Source organism: Zootermopsis nevadensis, unplaced genomic scaffold (genome assembly GCF_977971745.1).
Source record: "Zootermopsis nevadensis isolate Lab colony 2312 unplaced genomic scaffold, Znev_1.0 Znev_ptg000008l, whole genome shotgun sequence".
Classification (NCBI taxonomy): Eukaryota; Metazoa; Arthropoda; class Insecta; order Blattodea; family Termopsidae; genus Zootermopsis; species Zootermopsis nevadensis.
In genome coordinates, this window is record NW_028259140.1 from 14,057,632 (window position 1) to 14,084,719 (window position 27,088).

The following is a 27,088-nucleotide window of genomic DNA, read 5'->3' on the forward strand; positions in this document are numbered from 1 at the left end:
CCAGGTTTGTTATTAAAGATCGCTGCCAATCGATTAGAATTTTAATCTTATTTGTTAATAACTAATAGGTTTATATAATTAGCTGTACATAATAAATATGTAAATTCAATTCATAATTTCCGAAGTTATTAAACGGCCTGTCGTGTAAGAACCAGGTTTGTGACATGCAAAGAAAAATCAAGAATTAGAATGAGTAATTGTAGGTTCATGTTCCTACCCAAACAGGCAGACAGTTATTGACGATAAGCTTTGACAGTTGTATAGGTTAAAAGAATAAGAACAACCCGACCTCGGGAAAAACTCCTCGCTCTTCAGAAAGCGATAATTGCTCAAACATATTCTCCACAAAATTGCCTGTCTTTATAGTTTTTTACGTGTCATCCAGTACATCGTAATCTTCTTCAATTAACTACCCTGGAAATAATATGAACGTAAATTCCAAAGTTCTTCACCATCTGGTCCTAAGATCCGAGTCTTAAAGACGAGTACTATCTTGGTCCACCGAAACCCTGGCAACGCTGTTTCACGGATGTTTGCCATTTTGGGTTTTCCTACGTCCTGTGACGTTAGAAGCTTTGGGATCGGCTGATCCCCCTTCCTGGGATTCGTATTAATTCGATAACTTATTTCGGAGTCCCAAAAAAGTGTTGTTTGTTAATTTAATTGTGATTTCACAACTACAGAGTTTATTTTGTGTCTACAAAATGATTTTGAATGAAATGAGAAGAATGTGAAAAGAATCGATTTATGCTTAGTTTCAAACACTGCTCGGAATTTTCCTACAGGACAATACACGACGTTGAAATATCCGGTTTCCTTATCGACGTACGAACGTCATTTCTTATCTTTATATCCAAATTCAGAACCAAATGTGCACATTTCTCCGTAACAAAGACAACTGCATTTATTGTCCACCTGAAACACAAATGCCTGCATCATCATCTGCTTCTCAGCCAGAAGCTCGTTGCTGGAATATTTGGTGCCAACTTCCATTAAAATATGTTTTATTTCTTCCTCTCTTGGAGATGAATACTTCGTCTCGAAACGATTTGTACGTAGCGAGTAATCGATCGAGTATATCGCCATATCGATTTCCTCCCGTATGCTACAGGTTAGAGATGGCCAGGCTTGCAGAAACAAACAACAATGTAACACAGAGTGAGCGATTGGGTGTGCTAATACTTCATCATCGCCGGAGGATGTTCACTAATGGGTAGGAGGGGAGGGGGAATGCTTTTTAAACCAGAGTCGCAGCGCGGATCGCTCAGTCTGTATTGTTGAGGTCGCCGCTGAGCCATGAGTCGATTCTTCATCCTTGTATTGCTGGTTGCAGCCGCAGCGTCCGCTTATGCAGGTAAGTACGGCTTAGTCCTAAGACATGTAAGCCTGCACCATTGCACATGGAGACTTCGTGCGCATGTATTCGTCAGTTCTGCACACGTGTGTTTGTTGGGTTTTCGTAAGAGACGTACGCCCACGGCGCTGTATAGAGACACCGCATTTCGTATACGCACAGTTGTTAAGTCTGCACAACCAAGACGAATACAGTAAACCCCTCAAGTTGGACACAATTCTATCATGGAAAATTTTAGTTGGAACCGGCGAATATCCTATAATTTTACATGTCCACAATACCCTATATCTTGGACACCCCTTTCGTTGTAAGTTGGACGCGCTTGGCTTCAAAGCTTTTATGGGAAAGGTTTACAGTTAGTATTTTGTTGTTTTGAGTTTCTGACTGATGAATGCCTCGTCTCTGGAGGATTATCTTATGGACATTGAGCCCATTGCATTGCAATTGTTTAACTATTCTTTTGCTGAACCCTTAACTGGACTACAGTTTTGCAGAAGACACAGTTTTAACTCCATCAGTGCTGTGCTTGCATTTGAGTTCAATCTTTGTTAACAGAAATGGAATTTTTCTTTTTGCGATGGGGAAGAGAAAATTGATGGAATTAACTTTAGAAAATTTCATTGAGGCTCGGGTGTAATGTGAAATGCATGGGAATGGGTTTCAAAACATTATTAATATTATTGTCATTGTCATTAGTTCTTAATTCGGGTAAGCATAAAGTAGTTAGTGTATGTTTGTAACTAGATTACATTGCAATTAAACCACAATCTTCCCTCTGTCTTGGACACATTTTCGTGAGGTTTCCTGCCAAACAGTACACGTAGCACACGGAAACTCCACCTCAGTACCTGACAGCTGTTATCTGTGCACATGTCATTGTCACTGCGATAACAGGACCCAGAGTTTCAACACTGCTTTTACAGGACACGAGAGCTTGCTACTGGCCCACAGCCAATTGAACAATTCCCATCCTTAAAACGGAGCTCCCTAAGATACGTAGGTCTTATAAGTGGACCTTCTCCAAGAAGTCTCTTCACCAAAATCTTATACGAGGTGCGATCGGAAAGTTTCTACACTGCGCCTATAAAAACCCGTACACTTATCTCAGGTATTAAATTCATCCATCACCCTCGAAATAGTTCCCCTGGGAGTGAACACAACGATCCCAGCGCCGCTGCCAAGCCTGGAAGCATCCCTGGAAATTTTTCTTTGTCAGCCTGTCAAGCACCATTTGCGATTCTGCCTGAATCTCTTCTATCGTCTCAAATCTCCTTCCCTTTAGCTGAATTTTCATCTTTGGGAAGAGGAAACCTTAGAAAGGAAGTTGGGGTCGGTTCTTGCAAGATCTTTGAGCTCCTGACAAACGAGAAGTCGATTCTGCTTCTGGTCCTCAGACAGGAGCCTTGGCACAAACTTGGCTGCAATGCGTCGCATGTGGAGTTCTTCCTTTAGAATCAGCTGACAGGTCCCATAGCCTATCCCAACAATGTCGCACAAGTCGTTGATGGTACGACGTCGATCTTCGTGAATGGCCTGCCGAATCTTCGTAACATTTTCGGGCGTTGTGCTCGAAGATGGTCGTCCAGAACGCTCGTCATCATCGACAGAGGTTCGGCCATTTTTAAAACGTGAATGCCACACAAACGTTTGTGCACGACCCATTGCGGACTCCCCAAATGCTTGCTTTAGCATTTCATAGGTTTCCGTAGCCGTTTTGGCGAGTCTTTGGCAAAATTTGATGCACACGCCATTCCGAAATCGCAGGAGGGTCGGTGTAATGCACTACCAAAACGCCCGTAACTAAGAAACAAATGCTAATTCGATGATGCCGGCTGGCACACTGATTCACTATGAATGTAGGCCGCACCCCCTAAAGGCAGAAGCTCGTACTACATCCGGTTCGCCCGCTGTTGACACAGTCTTTAAACTTTCTGATCGCACCTCGTATACTTGCACATTCTTTATCTCACCATCCTAGTTCATATCCACCGATAATTTTGCTGTAAACGTATCAAAATGTGTATTAAAATTCGTAGTAATCTGTTGAATAAATATTAATACTTGGCTGCTAATGTAAGAACTACATGTATTCGCTCCATGTTGTTATTAATCACAATTCTACGTCCTGAGCTGCGCTGCGCAACGTGTGCTCAGTTCCCACATTCTTTGACTCCGATATGGCTGCTTTATCGCTTATTATTTCAACACAAGTATTCGTTTGAACTTACATGACGCCATTTCTCCAAATATTTACAATGCAGCAAACGTTAGTTTCCTGTTTTTAGCGGGTCTAATCAGTGTCCTCGCTGAAGTAGATCATATTTTTTCTTACAAGGCACAGATATCTTCACCATAACTGGAATCCAGTACAGTTTGTCGGAATTGTGGCCTATGTTACCGTAATCTACTCATCGGAGCGAACGAGTTAGGTGTCGGCGCCATTTTTCCATCGTGCTAAGTCTCGTAGCTACGGGAACCACTCTCCTGGAATCGAACTAAAGTTATCTTTACGGAGTTTTGGCTGTCCTATGTTCGCTTTGTGGTCTTAAGGAATAAGCAAGCCAATTTTGGTGCAATCGTTTTATCGACCTACAAGCGAACATAAGTACATACACAAATCCATCATGTCAGTTTTATGTATGAAACGACCGATTTTCGTTTAGAATTGGAGATTTTCCTAAAATTTTATTGTACGATGCATTGCCGAGGAAACGTGGTGAAATCATTCTTTCCATTTAGTTAAGTACCTGAAATGTAACACGGCGAAATTGTATACAGCATCTTATATTAAGTTTGTAACTCCATGTTTCACCTACATAGCGTATTTATAGATTTAAAATGGTTTTCAAAGTAAACAAGACTGTAAGGGGCAACCTTTCTGAATACACAGTTTTCAAGTCTTTTCTTTGCTATTTTTTAAAACTCTGGATGTTCCTAGCTATTATAAAAAGTACGTGTACTGCATATAACGTAGCTTTAAAGTAAACATAGTCCTCATAACCATAACAACTCGTCGGATGCGATGTTAGAATTTAAGCGTATCTTTTCAACGTAAGATTTATTCAAATTAAAAAAATACTTGTCTTCTAATCCCCACAAGACACGAATGAACTGCTGTCTAATGTACGAGCGTACGTACTTTCCACTATTGTGGCTAAAATGCACGAATATGCATGTTAAACGTTTTGTATATTCTCTACTGATTCATTTATTTATCGGAAACATTGATAGGAGAACACCATAGAATCGGAGTTATTACAAATTTATTAATAAATGTGATGTCCAACCTACGATACATTCTGAAATGTCTCCTGACATGATAATTACAAAAACAACAAAAGATGGAGGAAATTACTTTACTTAGACAACTTTACCGCCACGGTAGTCTAGTGGTTAGAACTCTGGCCTTGTAATCCTGGGGTCTCGGGTTCGATTCCCGGCGGTGCCCGAATTTATAACTTGTGTTGGGCAAGGCCGTGGTCTAGGCAACACGGAGTTTTCCTCCGTGGCATCCCAACAATTACTCCATTCACACACAGAAGAAGGCAATGACAAACCACTTCTGGATCATCTGCCAAGAACGTATATGAACAGGTCCCAGTCCGAGAAAAGGATGGAAGGATCCTGTTCATATGGACCTGTCGGCAGACAGAACACTAAATAATAATATAATAATAATAATAGACAACTTTAATTTTTAATGTTATTGACGTCTTCTCTGTGTCATGAAGACGGAAAAATAGAATCATCGTGAGTTGGCTCTGTTTTAACGTACTGGAGTTCATATAGGTCAGTGTTGGGCAACCTTTCTATATTCTTCTTCTTCTTAAAGTGCCTATCCGTTATGGATGTTGGCGATCAACATAGCAATTTGAGCTTAACTGGCTGCTACTTGAAACAGCCCCCCAGTGGACATCGAGAACCAAGTTTTTAGGTTCTGAAGCCAGGAGATTCTTGGCCTGCCAGGTCCCCTCTTTCCGAATACTTTTCCCTGGATTATCAGCTGAAGCAGCCCGCATCTATCACTATTTCTCATGATATGACCGAAATATTCCAACTTTCTCTTTTTATGGTCTTAACCTCAACGTCTTTGCGAAGTTTTCGAGAACCTTTTTGTTGGTTACACGGTCAGTCCAGGAAATTCTGAGAATACGTCAGTACAACCACATTTAGAAAGCCTCCAACTTTTTTGAAGAAGCTTCGGTCAGCGTCCACGATTCAGCGCCGGAGAGAATATAACATCTGACTGAGAAATTTGACTCGAGGTTAGCTGGTGAGGGGAACCCCTTAGTCCGGCAACTCGGGAGGCACTCGTGCCGAACGAGGGCTGTCAGAGGTCACCCAAGGGCAACCGATGGGGGACCGATGTTCAGCAGGCCAGCCGAGGCCGTCCCCAAAAGACGGCCAAGTCGGCGCAACGAGTGGTCTTGACTATTCGGCTACCCTGACTGAGGTTTTCCGTGCTTTTCCTCAGTTGTAAGGCGAATGCCAGGGTATAATTTGATAGGGGCACGGCCCGCCACCCCCCCGCCCCCCGATCATGGAGGCCATCAGCTGAAGTGATCTTCCCCCCATGCCGCGGAGGCCTTCAGCCGAAACGGCCCCTCCATCTCTGGGTTCAAACCCCAGAGATCCAACCAACCAAATTCCTTTGGACAACTTGCCTGACGGGATAACTTCCCATCAGCAGCAACGGATCCCAGTTGTAATGGTCGAGGCTCTCGCCACGACGAAACCCTGTTAGCGATAGCATAATTTCCGTTCTTATATTAAGACCGTCTACCATTTCCAGCAATGCGCCTTGTGCGCGGGAATGGTTTCACCTAGGAAGGGACGATGATTGGTTTGAACATCTGAGTAATCTTAACTTGGTGTTTAAGTCTCTACTCTTGAACATTGATCCCATTTTGATGAACGTGGCTCTGGCTTTTTCGATACGGCACTTTATTTCCAAGGAGTGATCCCACTGTGCTGCCCAAGTTTGTATATTTCAATATTCTCTCTATTTTTTTTATTATCAACTGCTAGTTGACCGGGGGTAGCAATAAAAGTGAAGTGGAGGTAGATATGTTTTGCCGCAAAAATGATTGTGTCACGTTCCGTTTCCATTTAGTAGATCTTGTCTGCCCGATCATAATAAATAAAATGAAAACTGAGGCAGAGCAGAAAACAAGACAAAAAATTATTTGATATAGTATAGCTGCGTCATATTGTGATATTAATTAAAATAATTATTATATTTGTTTACCGTCAAATCACAATAAAATAGTAAGTTAAGATAATTAAAATGATTAAAATATCATCTTATGTTCCATATCGAGCATTCGATTTACATCGGAACATTCACAACATGTTTCGGTTTATCAAACCGTCATCAGGTGTAAATTATAAACTTTTTAAACTCAAATTACAATTATTTATAGTTTTTACAATTTTATAATTTTATCATCTTTCTCATTATATTTTATGGAAGTTGTGTCTAGATATTATTAATATAACATTATTGTCAGACAAGGTTCGTTACTGAATGAGTCAGTAACGAACCTTGTTCCGAGATGGTAACATTTCTGGATCTCTCCTCTGAACACATCTGAACCGATTGCTATTTCATAATTGACTGATATAAACATCAATAATGTTATATTAATAATATCTAGACACAACTTCCATAAAATATAATGAGAAAGATGATAAAATTATAAAATTGTAAAAACTATAAATAATTGTAATTTGAGTTTAAAAAGTTTATAATTTACACCTGATGACGGTTTGATAAACCGAAACATGTTGTGAATGTTCCGATGTAAATCGAATGCTCGATATGGAACATAAGATGATATTTTAATCATTTTAATTATCTTAACTTACTATTTTATTGTGATTTGACGGTAAACAAATATAATAATTATTTTAAACAATTATTTATCAATTATAAAATGAGTTGAAAATTTCGTGGCGGTGTGCCGCGACACTGACATTAGGTGATCGTGGGATAGAATATTTGTCAAGTGGCGGTTGTTCATTGTTTTAGGATTTTTTATGCGTAAACCAAGGTTGTGAATCTTTCGAAGATCTATTGCCACTCATCACTGTACGACTCTATACAATGCGGCGCTAGTATCGGTCGCACCTAACACTGGCGCGACTAGCCGCGTGCGGCGTGTCGAGTGTTGTCGCGCGCGGCTGTTATTTGTATTGCTTTTTATAGGTGAGAAATCCATTGACGCGGCGCGGCTGCCGCGCCAGTGGGTCCATAGCCAAAGTTTGTGCTTACACCATTGGTATTAACGAGTTCAGGGTAGCCACCAGTAACGAATTGCATACCATACTTCATCTAAACCCCTACAGAGGTTCTGGAGCTTAATCATAGAGACAGACGGACGGGCGGACAGACACACAGACACACGCGCACGCGCCCGCGCGTGGTAAGCCCTATGTGTGGTTGTTTCGTACACATAATGCAAAGAAAGCGTAACAACGAACATATGCCTAACGTCTCCAGGCCGCTGTTTTATGTTTCCTTAGAGAAACAACACAATATCTGAATGTTTAATTGTGTCTGCCTGTCTGTTCACCATTTCGTATGATTCAAGACCAGGGCCGCTGAATGGATTTGGATTAAATTTGGCATGGAAGTTATGACATTCGGGTCTGCCCTAAAATCGTAATCTTGTTAATTTCCTGAAATCGGCAACACTTATATGGCGGTATGGAAACTATTGCCATTTCAAAGGCCTGCAGGGTCATACGACGGCTTATGGTAATAGATCTCCGGAAGATACGCATCACTGACACGGCAATAATTTGTATAATGTAAAATGGCAACACGGCGACTACGCGAAATATATTGTACCTGTTATTCGAACCCGTACTTAATGTCTGCCGTGATTGCTCCCCCTGGCGTGCAGAAATCCACGCTTTGCCTTTGTCTTGGACACCCATGGCCTTCCCACGTTACCGATTAGAGTGTCACGTGACTTTCCTAAAGGCCTAAGCCAGCTCGGGAGCTTGCACTTCGAGAGTTCTTCCTCTCTCGGGACTTCCACACAAGGGATCTATCTCTCAGCCTTGGGACTTGCCTCCCCCTGTGATTTCACCCCCCCCCCCTCCGTTCTGCGAAGCCGTTACAATCCTTGGCATTACCCTCCTTGAAATTGTAAGGATTTGTCAACATCAGGTATAGTCCTATTTGATATTACACCCATCGAAAGGAGCCTAGGAACAGCTTCGGACCTTTCGTATACCAAGTTCCAATCAAGTTATTGCTTAGCGTTTAAGTATTATCCGTGCTGATACTGTCTTAAAGCACCAGTGATTAACAAAGAGTGGAAACAAAACGGAATCATGTGTACCAATAATTCCAAGACACAGGTTATGTGACAGTCTACCACAGTTGCGTGCAGACCCTTGGTAGCGATACATTTCGGTAGTGTAAAACAGTAAAGTTATCAGATCTTTACTTTTCAGAAGATGTGAATTTGTCCGTAGGTCTTTGTTATTAAGACTAAGTTAAGGGAGAAATTCCAATAATTTGAGCCTTTAAAGAATTTTGAGTTTATGTCCATTGAACTGTTCTAGCGATGGAAGCATTTTACTCTTGGCGGGGGGGGGGGGGGTGTTCCCCACTGCCAAGCACTTGCCATAAAATCTTTCTGAATACTGCATGTCGTAATTTAGTGTGGTTAACTAAAATGTAGTTTGAGTTTCTGTTGCAATAGATGCAGGGATTCGCATGGAATGTAGAAATGGAAGATTTTAAGAATAATCATGCATTAGCACTCCACATCAGTACTTCATTTGATGTTGAAATATAACGTGTTTCAATGTTACTGAAGTAAAGTAAATATACAGCTGTCCCACTATGAGCCATGTAGGCGCTTTGGGGGGGGGGGGGGGAGAGAGGAGGTATAGCTCCTACTCATTCTTGACCTTGGCACTAGATGGAAGTGAGTGGTCAGCATCACGCCCGGCCACGCTTTACGTCTGGGAAAGGACCCGGATACCTATTGGAGAGGTGGCTAGATGGGCCCCAGAGTCAGTCTGGACACAGAGTCTAGAGGAAAAATCCTCTGCCCCGTCGGGGATCGAACCTCGGTCGTCCAGTCAGTAGCCAGCCACATTACTGACTGAGCTATGCCGCCTCATTCAATGCTACTGAAGGATCATTAATTTTGAAGATTTATGTCTTCTGGGTTGTTGCGCTGTGTAGTTTGGTCGATGTTTACCAACGTTTCAGAGGTCATACTGCCTCCATCATCAGGGCGATGAAGATTTCTGCCTTCTGGGTTGTTGCGCTGTGTAGTCTGGTCGATGTTAACGAACGTTTCAGAGGTCCTACTGCCTCCGTCATCAGAGTATGAAGATTTCTGTCTTCTGGGTTGTTGCGCTGTGTAGTCTGGTCGATGGTTACCAACGTTTCAGAGGTCATACTGCCTCCGTCATCGCCCTGTTTACCATTTCCAGCAATGCGTTTCGTACACAGGAATGGTGCTATCTAGAAGGGATGATGTCTTGCACTTGCGCAGGACTCCACCCTTAGTTAGCTTTTTGGTTGTCTGTAGACATCAGACCCGTTATGATGAGGACTGAGACATTTTTCAAAAGTCAGTTTCTTGCAATCACTTGACACACATTTCAGTTTATAACATATGTACCTACTTATCTTAACACAAGCCACATAATACTCGGCTCTACAAAACAGAACTGCCAGTCACAGTGGATGTGTGGTCTGAGGTTTGTGCCTTGTGTGCTTGGACACTGGGACCGTGGGTTTGAATCCCACTCAAGGCATTGATGTTTGTCTGCGTCTTTCTCTGTTGTTCTGTCCTGTGTATAAGTATGATGGGCTGATCACTCATTCAAGGAGTCCTACCAAATATCTAAATAGATCAAGAAACCTCCAAAAAGAGGTGGCCAAGGCCCGCATGGGTTGTAGAGGCACGGAGAGGAGGGGGGAAGAGAACAACATACAAATATGTAAATAGATAATAAGTCGCAGTTCATAACATAATAAAGTTTAGAACAATAACACCAAAACATGCTGATGATAAAAACAATTCCATTTGAAGAAATTTTGATATGCTTCTTCGATAGAAAATGGTGCACTATGGTAATTCAGTATTCATACTAAAAATATCCTGAAGGTGACATAATATATGTCAAAACATGTTGCCATAAAGTCATACGTTGTAATAAAGTTGCGTATATGGAATTAATAATGAATAGAAAGTACAAAATACAACTCTATATGGCTATTTTCTGGGTTGTAGTGCCATGTGGTTTGGTAGAAGTATACCAACGTTTCAGAGGTCCTTGCTGTCTCCATCATCAGCACAAGGAGTGAAAATGCAACTGGAATACTTCAATATAAAATTTATAATTGGTATTCCTCACCTAGCATTCTACATACTGCATATGGAGACAGTCAAGGTGGGCATATGCAGAACATAGTAGGAGCAAGAAATGCATACATTTGTTCTTTAAATGACTCAATGGAAAAAACCATTAGGGAGACTGTGCATACATGGGAGGCTAACATTAAAATGCTTTATGCCATGGAGTTAATAGTAAAAGTAACATTTTCTTTCCGTAGAGATAAGCTGTGAGCCTGGTTCCATCTTCAAACAGGATTGCAATAAATGTCGCTGTTCTGCAGATGGACGTGGAGCAGCTTGCACCCGCAAAATATGTTTACCATCTGTCAGGCAGAAGCGTGGTAAGATCATTGGAAATACGTGGCTAAGTAACCTAGTTACTATCTGATACTTGCTGGTGCATACCTCTTTAGAACAAATCTGCTTGCATCTGTTATTCATTTATCATCTGATCTGTATTTAAAATTATTGTTAATTAATACTATAGACACAAGATTATCATTTTGTTGCCTGCTTTGTATGGTTCTGAAATATAGTTTTTTAAGCCTGTGAAAAGACATAACTTGCAAGTATTTGAATAAAGATGAATTCAGAATAGAATAGAGACAATTATATACTAAGACATTTGTGTGATTAATACAGCTTACTCCTGTTTTGCATTTTCTGAGGTAGTGATGAGTAATAGTGATTTTTAAAATTTGTAGTTTATACAGGGACTGTCTCATGCTAACATTGACATTGAAAGAATCTTATAACTCAATGTATTCAGAGACCTGAACATGTTACAAAAACTCTAAACAGTCTTGCTAAATTTATAACCTTACCAACTCATCTTACATTATTTTATCATTCGGTACCTCACATAATCTGTGTTGTTGGCAAAATGTCATTAAATAAAGGACAACTAACCAACCAACCAGAGTTAAAAATACACAAACTTGTTTGCCGCTCAGCTCCCAGAGATGGAGAGCGGTGTGAGCCTGGAACAAGATTCATGGATGAGTGCAATATGTGCATCTGCTCACAGGATGGCATAAAAGCTCATGCATCATGCACCATTAACATATGTAGGAGGATCAAGAGAGGTAGGAAGAGATGTGTACAGACAGATGCATGGATTGCATTTTTATATGCATGTTGAGTTATGTAGAGAACTCAGCAAGCATGCTCTGTTTTGCTGTTCCTGACTTCATGTAGAAAACATTTCTACGCCACCAAAATGACAAAATTGTGATTCTTCATGAAATGTTCGCTATATAGATTACTAACAGTGACAGAATGAGTAGTTTTCAGGTTCTTTTTCTTGATTCTTGGATTTTCTCAGTCCTTAAAATGTCTTCCAGGAATGTGTTATTTAAATTGGGCTAGTCCACACAAACCATAAAATTGAGTGATTGTGGCAATGACAGTGTGATTCTTCTTCTTTTGTAATCAATCCTAGGATTGGTTGGCAGCAGCTATTGAGCTGCTGATACTTGGGATATCCTGAGGATCTTTAATGCGGTGGATTCCCCTTGCCTTCTGCATCCTATGCCGTTGACCCATCCGGGTTCATCCGCCTTTAGGGGTGATTTCTCACCCCAAGGGCATGAGGGTGCCCTGAACCTCCACCCGCTCATCCACCCTCCGAAGAGGCTGTTGGCACTTGGTAGAGGGGGACCACTTATACCGGTGGTCACTCGGTCTGTGGACACAGTTTAACGTCATGCCCAGGGGGAAAGAAAACTCTGACATAAATTCCCTTTGCAACATTTAAATCTCTGAACCAAGCAATTACTTTTTCCATGGCCATGGGCATTATATAACATGGATCTGTTATTAGCCAAAATGAAAGATAGTTATGAAGAATTTCAAAGTCCAAATATGTGTACCTGGAATGTTAAGAAATAGATTTGCTGAATTAATAACAGTATATGGAGCGGATATAAGGATGTTCTCTTGTATTTTATCCATTGTCTGGGATAGAGTCTATATCTACAACTTTTTAGAAACTTTTTCTGTCTCCATATTCAGATTATAAACAAGGAGAGAGAATAAATACCTTCTCAATCAGGTCCACTGAACAAATTTATAGTCCTAACTGGGCCACAGTACAGATCTGCTGGGAAAAGCAAAATGGACGGACTCTTAAGAGACTTCTGAACAATTGACACTAGAAGGACTAAAGCAGCCAAATCTGCTATTTAATGACAATGATGATGAATCTAAATATGTACTGACTAATTACATAATAATTACAGTACTTTATGGATGGGAAGAGCCATATGCTCAATATATATTACTGATTCAGTTCTCATTATGAATATGTAACATCCATATACTGAACCATTCACAATCTCCAACCATGCACATTCCTTTTTACCTAGTTGAAAACATGCATGTTTTATCACAGGATTTCAAATACTCTACAGTTGTCATGTTGAAATGTTCAGTGTTTCATGAATTACATAAGTAATACTTGTGTTCTTATAAGAGACCAGTTATGAAGCATATTTTAATCGTCCTATACTAAACATTCAGATTTGGTCTCTCTCATCATGAACCCATGAAGGTAGAGAGATCTTCAATCATATGACCTAACTTCTCTGCAAATTTTAATCTGGTTATCTCCACCCAATGCTTTACCAGAATCGTCATTGTCTTCACTTCACCATTTTCATCATGTATCATTCAGTTCTCACGCACACCAAGTTTTGGATCTGTGAATCTTCTGCATTAATTTTCATAAACTGTTCTGCATAGAGATGACACCATTATAACCCCCCCCCCCCCAGCTATTTCCATATATAAACATAGGTGCTGTTATTAACTGAAAACTTTGGTATGACCACAGGTTATAATGAAATAACTTATAACAAGGAAGTAGACAAAATTATGAGAGATGTGAAACTCAGGAAATGGCATTTTGGTATCAGAATGTTAATGACAGTTAAACTGTTTCTGGACAGATACTTGCACCCCTGGAACCAACTGGAAGCAAGACTGCAACATATGTTTCTGTACACCCACTGGTGCACCTGCATGCACACGGAGAGCTTGCTTTAACAGACCAGCACAAGAAGCACTCTGTAAGTTACACATGATGAAACCACAATGAAAACTTGAACAGACTGAACACTTACATGGCTGATTGATTGACCAGAGTCTTACTTCTTATGTGACTGACTAATCATTGAATTTTCTTATGCATTAGCAGACTCACTCAATCTCAGTGTGAATGACAAAGTGACTGATTTATCATCTGAACACACACATTTTCCTCACATGTCACAGAAACACAATTGGCACATGCATTCTCTGCAAACGTTGGATTCTAAATGTGTAGCCTAATGTACTCCAGCCGAGATCAACCCTGTCTCACCAACTCTGTACCCTAACTGATGGTTACTTTGGGTCCAATGCTTGTCTTCGTTGCTGTGTTTACCTTACAGCAATCATATCTTGGAATATTAAATCACAGATTAAGTCCAGAAGAAAAGCAGCATTACTCTACCATGTACCCGAGCCTTTCATAACCTAGCCTAACCTAACTTCTGCATGGTTACCTTGTCTCCCATGTTTGTCTTCATTACCATGATTCCCATATAATCTTGGTTACCTTGATTATCATGGCTGTCTTGTTTACCATGGTTACCATATTGATTCTTGTGGACAAACAGACATTTCCAGCCCTCTCTGCATTGTTTTCATTTACTTTGTGTAAAGAATGCATAATAAGTTTACCTGTCTCCTCTGCCTTCCTTCCAATTCACTGCCTTGTCATTCTTACATCGAACACTACACAGGCAGCTTTATGTTCCTAGAGAAATGTGTGCTACACATTAAAAATTATTGTAAAATAGTGTCTGAATATGGTCACATCAGACAGTTACTTTTCAAATGCTCAGAAAAAAACATATGGGACTAAGAGGAATTAATTCCTGTAATGGACATTCATTACCAGACAGCCAAACTGTGTGACACTAAATATTTTAAAGTGCTTCACAGCAAGTTTCTGTGTAGCACTGCCATATAATTTGTAATGTGGTTCAGAAAATATGCAAATTCTATATATTATTGTTACATGAGTCTGTTAGAAGGGCATCAAATTTTCACTGTTTCAGATTCACTTGTATACCCCCAGTGGATGACAATTTAATAAAGCAACTTGGACTTTTTCTTATTCAGCAAATTCTTCTTTCTATGGTGCAACAGCCCGAAGTCAAGCCTTGGCCTCCTCCCATGTGGGAGGTTTCTTTGTCTTCAAACTGTGCATTTATAAGTAGTGAGGGACCAGCCCACTGCCTCTGCACAATTTATACTCAGTCCTGATTTGACTCCTAGAGCCATCTAGTAGTGAATCAGGAGAGACTTGGGTGAGAAATGGCCATTGAATTTAGATTATGAAACACCTCATTCATGCTTGTAAGGTTCTTTTACATGCCGTAAATCTACAACATTGGACCACCGGTTTTATGTCCCCTCCGAAGGAAGTTGTGCTAAGGAAGTTTATCACCCTTAAAAATCCACCAACCTTGGCCGGGTTTGAGCCCATGAACTTTGGGTCCAGTGGCGAGCATGCTAACCACTAATCCACCGAGGGCGACATTCAGCAACTTAATGATTTTACATTTAGCACCATGCAGCTTACGCATGACCAGTTAGCCATGCTAAACACTTAAACTCAGAGGTAAATTCTGGCCAGCAGCCATGTAAATGCCATATTCCCATATGATACAGGTTAATTAACCAGTTAATGAGGCATATTAAAATATGTGAATTAATGTGGTTTTCCCAGCAGCTCAGACCTGTGAACCTGGGTCAGTATTCAAGAAAGATTGCAACACTTGCATATGCTCTGCAGATGGAAGAAGTGCTGCCTGCACAGAGATTGGATGTCCGCCTCAGAACATCAGAAAACGAGGTATGTTACATTAATTTTTGAATGTATTCTTTTTCTTTCTCAGCTCTACAACACGATGAGGGTCTTAGCTACCTCCTTTCAGAAGTTTCCTGGTCTTTTGATGTGTGTGTTTGTGAGTAGTGAGTGACCAACGCATTGACTATCCACAATTTCTACTCCTGATCCTGATTTGTCTGCCATTTAGTAGATAATCAAGAGAGGCTTGGGTGAGAAATGGCTGCCAAATTCTGCTCATGAAACATCTTGTTCATGCTTGTAAGGTTCTTTTACATGCTGTAAATCTATGACATGGGACCACTGGCATTATTTCCCCTCCATAGGAAGTTGTGCTATGGATTTTTATCACCCTTAAAAAAGTTGGATATATAGTCACTCTCTATTAAGGCTTGCTACTGATTCCATATAAAACCATCAGTTTTAATTTATATTATTAGAGAAGAATGTTATGGCATCTTTCCATTTAGTACTTTACAGATTGAAAGATGGGATTATATGGAGATATGTAGTCAATACAATTGAATTATAAATGGTAACAGGCCTGCTGTAGAACAGACTTCTTCAACATCAGTTTAAAACAGCAAAATAAAATAAGGAACTGGACTGCTCTAGACAGGCAAAAATGTAGAAGACACAGAAAACATGGCATCAGGTATATAACAAGCAACAGAAATAAGAAATGTCAAAAATGAAGACTGACAGAAATGGAAGAAATAGGGATTATGAAGCAATGATATCAGCTGTAAAAGAATTCACATGTGTGTGTGTGTGTATATAAAGAATAACACAAGTATTTGTCTATACATAAGCTGATTTTGCCATTTGAGAATGTGAATTTTGAAGTTACTGTTTTCTTCTTTACACACAGCACGTGCAAGTGCAATCCTGCCGCTGGCCAGTGTCAGGTGTTTCAAGTTTTAAGATGGCTTGGGTTGGACTTGGGTTGAGGCTCCCTCGCATTCATTACCAACAAATTTCATTCATCAATTTGGCTACCACAGGATGCTATCTATTAAATATTGTTACAAGAAGTGATAAAATAATTTATTTGTCCACTATAATGTTCTCTGACTAACTAGATAACTATTAGCCATTCTAATCTCTTCATAGATGTAGCCCATTTGCTGACTGTAGTCTTCAACAGTAGCAAGTTTATGAGTTGCTGAATGCATACATACATATTTTATTACATTCCATGGATCCATAAGACGGTCAGATGACAATAGAATGTGGAAAAAGCCATAATAATAATAATTCAATACATATTATAAAGTACAATTCATACTACGAGGGTCGCTCATTAAGTAATGCCCCACATTTTTTTCCTCAGAACATATTTATTCAAGATGGCTCAAATTTAGTGACAATATAAATCAATGTTTCCTTTACACATACTATTTTTCCACATAGTCCCCATCAACTTGTACGGTTTTACGCGAGCGTGGAACAAGTGCATGCATGCCTTGCCGGTACCAGCTCTTGTCCTGTGCACGTAGCCATGTCCTCACTGCTTGAATCACGCTCTCGTCATCTTCAAATCTTGTTCCGCGGATAGCATCTTTAAGTGGCCCAAAGAGATGGAAGTCGGAGGGTGCCAGATCTGGACTGTAGGGTGGATGGGGTAGCACCGTCCAACCCAATTTGGTGATTTCTTCCCGGGTTCTCAGACTTGTGTGAGGGCGTGCATTGTCGTGCAGGAGCAAAATTTCTGCTGGATGCTTGTGAGGCCGAACTCGTCGAAAACGCTTCTTGAGGGTTTTCAGGGTCCTGATGTACGCGTCTGAATTGATGGTCGCACCTCTTGGCATCACATCCACAAGAATGACCCCATCACTGTCCCAAAAGACAGTCATCATGACTTTTCCGGCGGAGGGAGTTGTCTTGAATTTCTTCTTTCTCGGTGATTGAGGATGATGCCACTCCATTGACTGCCTTTTTGTCTCTGGCTCAAAGTGGTGTATCCAGGTTTCGTCACCTGTAATGATCCCTCAGCATCAAAACGCTCCAACAATTCAGAAGAAATCGTTTTCCTTTGAATCCTGTGGTCTGCTGTGAGACTTCGTGGAACCCATCTTGCGCACACCTTCGAATATGCGAGAGCCTGGATAATTGCAATCACACTTCCATTGCTGACTGAAAGCTGTTGGGCCAATTGTCGAGTTGTGATGCGCCGATCCTCACGAATAATGGCATCCGCGCGGTTCAACATGTCTGGAGTGGTGGCTGTGGCAGGACGCCCAGAGCGCGGCAGATCACGGAGCTCGGTTTCTTCACTTCCTGAAGCTTTAACTCTCTTAGCCCAGCGACCAACGGTGCTCCTATCGACTGCACAGCTTCCATACACAGCACACAAACGTTTATGAATGTTCACCACCGTTTCTTTTTCAGCAACAAGGAATTCAATTACAGCTCGTTGCTTGTAACGAGAGTCGTTCACAGACGCCATTTTAACAGTTCACTACAGCTCCGCTATCGGTTGGAATCATTTGAAACTCCGTACACGAACGCGGGAAACATCAAATCTCAAGCACGTAAAAGTACACTTTTCTATCTTCATTATTGGCTGAGAAAAAAAATGTGGGGCATTACTTAATGAGCGACCCTCGTATTATATAAATTTCACATAATACAAACAAAGGGTTCACCTAGAGAAATGATGATAGATCTATCCATTACACACGGAAGAAAACTTATCACTTATTTGTAAACAACATATATTCATTGACAGAGTAAAAGGAGCTGTCATGCATTCATAGAAGTTGCTTTCTGCTGGTGGTTTATGGACATTTGTCAGTATACACACATTTCACTTGTCATTGCAAATCATTATTCTCAAGACATCTCTCAACTTATTATGTATGTTAGACATTTTCAATCTTAGTGTCTTACTGTCATAGTCAGTCCCCTGGAATTCTTTACAGTTTTATCTAACATTTCCATTTTTGTTAAAAACTGTTGTGCTGAGGTCATCAGATACATCCAGGGAGGAGAAAGAATTGTCTGTGTAAAATTTATGGCCAACCACTTCCACTCTCCTAGTGACAATTTTCACTTCCAAATATGTCATTCTTGTTATCTGTATTGAATTTTCCAGTTGATCTCCATGTCGTATCACAACATTTGTAGACCTTTATATAAAAACATTTTGTTCCTTAGGACTGACTTGCTTGAAAACAACTCCCTTTGAACAGCACAATTACTTCACCTACAGCTAAATGTTCAGATGGAATGTAAATTTTATCATAGGTGTCACTGACCATATCAAAGAAAGATTTCACTTTTCAGAATCTGTCATAGTTCTTGTCGGTCTTGGCTGGCTTGATTCCTATGCTGTAAAAATGCAGAAATTTCAGTATGTAAAGAAAGTGATTGAATTTCATCATTTTATTCTAATATGGTATATATAAATGTTGAAGAGTGGGCCATTAATTCTCAATGTGTCCCAATCATGATGTCCCATTTGTAGGAAAGGAACCAAACATACATCCGTCATCATTACCAAGATTAATTAGTCTCTGACACTAATAGTTGGATCACATCCATGACAAAGAGGTAAAAGGTTGTAATCAGTGAAGAATCTCTGTTCATAAGGAGTTCCTCTTTTATCTCCAATGATATTATGGATGGCACAAGAAATCCATTAGGTTGTGATCGTGATCAAGTGTCACCTTGCTTTTTATAAGATACGTATACAAACAAAACTGCTTACACTATGAAGGACACTAATGGCAAATGTGTTTTGACCTCAAGAGGTCATCATCATCATTGTATGAATTTTTTTTAGTTGTAGAGGTACTGAACCTTTAGGTTTTATTAGCAGACAGTTAAATTAATCAGATGGTTTGTGGAGAAGTCTGATGTATATAACTAGCTCAAAATAATTGTCAAGTGGTCATCTTCACATTAGCAGTGCTGATTCTCTGAGTTTTATTACCAGTTAGTCAAATTTAATGTGTGGATTGTGGAGATGTATACTATATTGTATTGTATCTAGAACTTATATTAGTAGACTTGAATCTGTGGGTTCTGTTATTAGAAAGTCAGTGAATTTTAATTAATTAACTTTTTATTACAGATGTTCAGAAATGTGTACCTGGCACAACTTACAAGAGGGACTGCAACACCTGCCAATGTTCTCCTGATGGACAATCTGAAGCCTGCACTCTCATTCTATGTGGATTAAATCAAAGAAAATATATATTCTGAAGATTTCTGACAATTATAAAATAATACAATGGCAATACAATCTGGATTCTTGGTTTTTTAAACATTGTCAGGGGATGGACACGGTCCAAAAACCCAGCAACCCAGGTACACCTGTTTTCATTCTGGACTACAGAAATAACCACATTGTTATTAACAACAGTGCATATTGAAAGTGAAAATTTCCATAGTCTATACCAGTTCAATGTAATGATATAAAAATCTAACAAAACAGTAAAATAGTCTTTAATCTATTGTAAGTTTTCTTTCCTCAAAGTTTTTCACATATTTCCATGATTTTCTGTCTTGGAAATCTCCTCTACACATTCTTAAGAAACAAGTTTCTTGCCTGTGTGCGGAACCAGCCTGTCGCACAATCTGGAATGAGGGTTTTTGTAATGAATGTTAAGAGACCTGGTGGCAAAAATATACACAACTATTCATGCTCGTAGCATGATTTAAGCTGTGTTTTACCTAAGATCTTTCTTGTGTTCCATAAACCATGGGTCCATACAGACTAGACACTTTTTAAATACCTAATCATACTGAATATAAAGTATGTTTATATCAATATATGCCATTGCTGTTTGAGAATTGAACTGCAAGTTGTTTTTAGGTGTTCTTTATGCAGTAGCATAAGCAAAGATAACCTTATGGGCACATTGTGTCTGCCTGCCTGTTACATCTCTCAGCCAAGATCATGTTGCACATCCATCAGAGATCATTTGACTATCCTTTCTGAAAAACAACTTGAAAACAGCTGACAGATTTTCTATTGCTGTGTGAAGTAAAGGTGCTGTCATCTGTCATCATTATTTTGAACTGCTAATGCTGCCATCTATCAGTGGTCATGTGAACTATCCCTAGACACCTGTATCATGTCAATCAGTTTATCTTGCTGGTATTTATCACTGGCTATATGAACTATCCATGTTGCTAAAATCTATCAGTAGCTTTTCAACTATTTTATAACACACCCATCAGAAATCGTATGGAATGTTTTTGTACTCTATAGTATACACTTTTCTAATCTTGTTTCAAATGTCACCAGTTAACCTTCATCATACTAGGGCTGCCTCTCAGACTTTAATTCTGGTATTAATGATTCAGTGGTGTGGTAGCACTGTGTGACGCACAGTCAGATGAATAGTGCTTAATCCTGATACATGGATGGCGATGGTTAACTGTCTTTTAACTTTTCTGTCCTTTGCCCTCAGCTGACAAGAATGTCGGAATTCACTTGTGAGGTCTATGTTAGAAGTGACCATTTGGCAGTGTTTTGTTAAATTTAATAATAGAGTGAAAATTTAGATGATGACTGGCAGAGGGATCTGCAGCTTTATGCAGACCCCTAAACATGGTCAGATCCTGGAATTCCACAGTCACAAAGTTTTGACTCTGTCAGAGAGCATGGATGTACAAAAAAATATGCGAGGATATAAGTAAATACAGTGAAATAGTATGCTTTGACATAAGGGTGGACCTGGTGACATATATATATATACTGGCTTCTCATGCTAAAGGATTGAAGTTTGAGACCAAAGACATGCATTGTGAATTTTCTAGTTCCACCCTCAACAAAGAAAAATATTTGTATGGGAAATATTATATCAAGCCCTCTATAAATTGATTCAGAGTCCACCATGTTTTGTTGTAGGTTACTCCTACTTTTGTCAGGGCCATAAACCTGATGTAGGAAAGTGGGAACTGTCCTAAGTGTGCTTGTATCTTAGAAATTAATTTTTTCATCTTTCTGGGTAGTCAGATTTTGGGATGTCGATAATGCCACAGTGCTCATGAAACATCTCGTTCATGCTTGTAAGGTAAATCTACGACATGGGACCACTGGCATTATTTCCCCTCCGAAGGAAGTTGTGCTATGGATTTTTATCACCCTTAAAAAAATTGGATATATAGTCACTCTCTATTAAGGCTTGTTACTGATTCCATATAAAACCATCAGTTTTAATTTATATTATTAGAGAAGAATGTTATGGCATCTTTCCATTTAGTACTTTACAGATTGAAAGATGGGATTATATGGAGATATGTAGTCAATACAATTGAATTATAAATGGTAACAGGCCTACTGTAGAACAGACTTCTTCAACATCAGTTTAAAACAGCAAAATAAAATAAGGAACTGGACTGCTCTAGACAGGCACAAATGTAGAAGACACAGAAAACATGGCATCAGGTATATAACAAGCAACAGAAATAAGAAACGTTGAAAATGAAGACTGACAGAAATGGAAGAAATAGGGATTGTGTGTGTGTGTGAATATTACATAAAATTATGGAACATAACAAGGAACCATGAATAACAAATATGGAGCTGAGATGATCACAGTGACATCTTAACACTAGAATATATCATTCGTCACGATTCCTCTTTCTGTTGCTGTCCTCCTTCTTTTCTTTCTTGCACTTCTTTTTCTCCTGTGTTTCATCTACCTGCAACAAGAAATGGCATAGGTTGTATAGTTCTACATCCATGACCTACATAAAAATATATTTCTTAATATTAATTTTAATTAGAGAAATTATTGCAAGTGATGCTTCAACTATAAGTACGAGGCGCGTCCCAAAAGTAAGTTTCCCACTCGTCCCACAGCTAGCAAACCTTATATTGAGCGAAGCGACTGTGCGTACGTGATAGAGCAATGACGTAGCATGGCGCATGCACTAACGGTACTTCCCGCGTTCTCACAGTAGCATCGTTGCAGCTGTTGAAGATGGAGATTCTTATTCCAGCTCCCGCCGACTGTGAAGTGCGGTCAGTGATAACGCTAGGCCGCACACGGCTCGACGGACAGCAAGTCTCCTGCAGGAGTTCAGCTGGGAGGTGTTTAATCATTCACCCTACAGCCCGGAACTCGCTCCCAGTGATTTCCATCTTTTCCTACACCTCAAGAAATTCCTGTCCGGTCAGCGTCAGCGTTTTGAGAATGACAAGAGAGGCGGAGATGGTTGTCACACAGTGGTTCCAATCCCAGGCGGAAGACTTCTGCGACACAGGTATTCAAAAGTTGGTCCCACGGTATGACAAATGTCTCAATTCCGGTGGCGAATATGTTGAAAAATAGCTGGACACTTGCTGTATCTGTTGCAATAAATATTTCCATGAAATTGTGTTTTGTTTCTGTAAACGGCCCCAGGGAAACTTACTTTTGGGACGCGCCTCGTATTTAGCAAGGGTCACTTTTAAAAATTACATGAATCTTTAACAGCGCCTTGTACACCACTTAACTTCTTTAGCATGCCCTATGAACTCTGTCAGCCAAACAGGCAGAACATTTAAGACAAGACAGAGGGAACACATTCATGTAATAAATAACCAATCAGACACAAGGGCTTCTCGACACACATTAAAAAGTGGACACATACATAGGAATATAGAAAATAATATGGAATCAATTTAAAAATAAACAGAAAAGGAAAATTTCTAAATATTCCCAACAAGCAAACAATGAATGAACATTTATTCTTTCCTTCTGATTTTATCTTTCTATTTTATTTCCTAATTATATTCCATGTAGGGGGATAGCTGTATTTTAACACTGGGTCAAAGTAGTAAAATAAAAACTAAGCATTACATTCTCTTAACTATTTTGGCCGTTCTGGGATACCACTTTGCATGAAGCAGAGAAGTAATAAACTTAACTAGAAAGATTTAGAGAAAAGGATGAGATGAACATTTTGAGTCCTTTTAGTGGTGGAGAGTTTACTTTTCAGATATTGTGAATAAGAAAAGAAAAGGCTGACACGAAGTCACTGTCAACCATGTATTGGAACCTGATGATGGCCACATTGGACTGAATCATATGCTACACTACAGACTTGAAATCACCTAACCATAAGATGCAGAATAAAGGGAATGTTGCAGTAAGTTCATACTATGTGAGAGTAGACTCATGCAGATCTTACAATTTTATAAGTTCAAAACACTAACAGCAGTTTTAAACATAGTGAAAGAGCTGAAAATAGTTTTAAATATAGAAATTACATCAAGACAGTCTATTCAAATATGGGAAATTGAAGAGAATAAGTGGATAAATGTGATGTAGGGATGGACGTAGACAGAACAGATCTAGTCTGGAGGCAAATACATGATGAGAGGTCATGGTAAAACAGATAAGATTAAATTCCATGGATGATGCTGCTGATGATCAAATAAAAATATCACCGTTTTCTAATTTATATATAATTACTGGCAAGGCATATTTATCTTACTGTTATCAGTATTTATTAAAGTGCTTAAGGCAGGAGAAGAAATATTGTGAAAGTGGCCAAAGTTAATGTTTTCTGTAAAGATGAACATTAAAGAGTGATATTAGAGTTAATTTATAGAGCAATGATTTGTAATGACACCCAACATTTTTCACAGTACTAAAAACAAACAAATTATAAAACATCTGTACCAACAGAGACAATTTCAGTAAAAGAACAAAAAGAAAAAAATCATTCACAATAAATAAAAAAGTATGTGCTACACAACCCACCAAAACACAACACCTGAACAAGGTAGGAATATGCAAGTAATTAAAGTCTGAGCCTTCAAAGTCTGGTTTAACATTATTCTGGATAAAAACAGAAAGAACAGTCTGTGTGTCTTGTGATGGGATGTCCTCCTGATACCAAGATGCCCATTATGTGATAATCAGTTATATTAAATCAATTTATATCAAGCTTTGTAATTTTCCTGCAGTTATCATGAACATGTTTCATAAAATGTGCAAAAGATTTGCATACAAAAAAGTACGACTAAATTCATGAATAGCTAACATCCTTGCATTTGCCTGCATACAAGCATCACAGTTTCCTATAATATTCCATTACAATGCATGCATGCACAATTGCGCATACACACATACACACACATACAAACAAGCACAAAGGATACCGTAAGACCTAAATGTTAATTGGTATTCCAAAAACAATCCATCAGAATGCCATGCAGAAATAAAATTTTATGCAGTTCCTGAAGATTTAATTTTGCATTAATCATTAAAATCACAAGTGTGTGACAACTCATTATAGATGAATGAATATATCTTCTCATATGTGAACTGGTAATCCCTGGGTAGAATGGGCTCCATGTGTGTGCTCTGCCATGCAACAAGAGTTGTGATTCTAATATACGGTATGCAAACTTAATACTCACAGTTATAGTACAATGCTGGTAATCAGTTCAACCAAACACTGTTACATGATAAATGTAAATTTTTACATCCATGAACTACATAAAAATATATTTATTAATATTAAGTTTAATTAGAGAAATTATTGCAAGCGTTGCTTTAACACATCTGTCAGCCAAACAGGCAGAACTTTTAAGATGAGACAGAGGGAACACATTCATGTAATAACCAATCAGACACAAGGTCTTCTCGACACACATGAAAAACTGGACACATACACAAGAATATAGCAAATAATATGGAATCAATTTAAAAAATAAACAGAAAAGGAAAATTACTAAATATTCCCAACAAGCAAACAATGAATGAACATTCAGATTAGATGAAAGGAGAATTCTGGAGTTCATCCTAAGACAAATGAATGGTGGAAATTGTTCAAATTTCTGATCATTTTTAACAGCCTATTTTATATACTTTTCTAAACAATACTGTAAATATGCACATCTATTTCCAGCATTCACATCCATCGGTCTAACAGATGTCTCAGCTTGTTCAAATGCTTCCTTTGATGCATCTGGGAACAGCGGCTGTCTAACAACAGCTAACTGCTTCCCCAAGGTGGTATCAAGACCTGGAGATGAGGCAGAAGCAGGTTCCATTGCAAGAGGAGCTTTTTATGTCTCATTACTCTCACTAGTGGCAATGATGCCTTGACTACCAACCAGACTGACAACAGAAAATTTACCACTCTCTGCCACTTCACCCTGCCTAAACCTCATGAACTGTCCATTCCCGTTGTATTCTGCATGGGCTGAAAAGACACGAAAAATACTGGTGTTACATAAAACAAGATGTCAATATGTTTAGTAACAACGGAAGTTCAGTTTACAAAATACTTATATGCTAATTGGCAGAATGTAATTTCCCCCCAGAAAATACTGTAAAGTCCAATTATGAAAGACCTACGTGAAGAAAAGTATCATCTTACACATGAGCTGCAACATATTTATTGAAATAGTTTCTGCAAGCAGTATAAACTACTGTTATTACACTGGTTCTTAAATCTTTCGATGATTTATTTACACACAAGTTTAACTAAATTACATTTGCCAAATTTGTACAACATATCTGAAAGAGAAATTTCTGTAAAATTTTGCATAATTACTAACCTTGGTGTAACAAATTAACAAGTTTCCTGCAGTTCTTTCACTGGCAAAGTTTTTTTTATTCTGTTGTGAGGCGTTCGTTATTAACCTGTATAATAATATTTATTGACACTGCTGTAAGGCTGGTAAAAGGAGGTTTGCATCACTGTTGGATACACATTGTTCCAAAAATTACAATCCCCCTGTATGAGTGTTATGAAATTTATTTACCTATTATTGAAATTGTTCACATCAATAAAAATATATTAATTTTCTCCTTTATAATTTACTACAAAACAGCAAACTCAGTTTCACACTCAGAGCACAAATTCTTACAGAGTTTGCAAATTAGTACATTTTGAATATTTGTTTCTTTGTGCACTTTTATCACTTTTAATTCACATCTTAATAAAAAACAAATGCTTACTTGATAGAAAAGGGTATGATGGTAGCAGAAACATCATTCAACTAGTTCGATTCCTGTTAATGCAGAAACCTTTTCTTTCCATTTGCAATGATTAAGCATGTTCCAGCAGTGACAGCTGTTCACCACACTGGGTTTATCACTGCACATACCGCGAATGGGCATAACACGACAATTTAACAACATGATAAAGATGCATATATTAATATTTACAAAAGTGAATAAAACCAAACCTTTCCTCCTCCTCCCCTGGCCCATCTTCTTTATATCATCAAAAAAGTGATTAATCATTTTAATCATTACAGTAATGCAAATCACATCCAAATATTCTGCAGATAATACAGGACTTCCCTGCTTTTTTTTAATGGAATTTGACAAAAACTGAAGAGATTAGTCATTTCAGTGAAGTTTGCAGTTTTTGTTAAATTAAATCGCAAGCTTCTCTATCATCAACTGATTTCAATTGACTTAAATCTTCTGGTACACGAATATTTTGAATGCAGCTTATAGCAGACGGTCGCCCATCATTTTATAAGTGTAACTAAAC

At 38.9% G+C, this 27,088-nt stretch overlaps 1 protein-coding gene and 1 long non-coding RNA gene across 3 annotated transcripts; one reads left to right on the top strand and one right to left on the bottom strand.

Annotated features, from left to right (window-relative positions):
• The first annotated feature begins 1,206 nt into the window (after positions 1-1,206).
• On the top strand, positions 1,207-20,085 carry LOC110828608 (uncharacterized). Of its 2 annotated transcripts, none has more exons than XM_087345177.1 (5): positions 1,207-1,354; positions 10,947-11,069; positions 13,677-13,796; positions 15,506-15,631; positions 19,704-20,085. In XM_087345177.1, exons 1-5 carry the CDS (start codon positions 1,297-1,299, stop codon positions 19,832-19,834), a joined length of 558 nt encoding a protein of 185 aa, XP_087201303.1. In that variant the 5' UTR covers positions 1,207-1,296; the 3' UTR covers positions 19,835-20,085. The 2 variants fall into 2 exon arrangements, with proteins under 2 accessions (XP_087201303.1, XP_087201304.1); XM_087345178.1 differs by having other exon boundaries at positions 15,509-15,631.
• LOC110828610 (uncharacterized) lies at positions 16,658-25,711 on the bottom strand. The gene is made up of 2 exons (XR_015534175.1): positions 25,475-25,711; positions 16,658-22,285 (listed from the first exon to the last, which is right to left on the bottom strand). It is a non-coding gene; the product is annotated as an uncharacterized LOC110828610 (long non-coding RNA).
• Between the last annotated feature and the right edge of the window lie 1,377 nt (positions 25,712-27,088).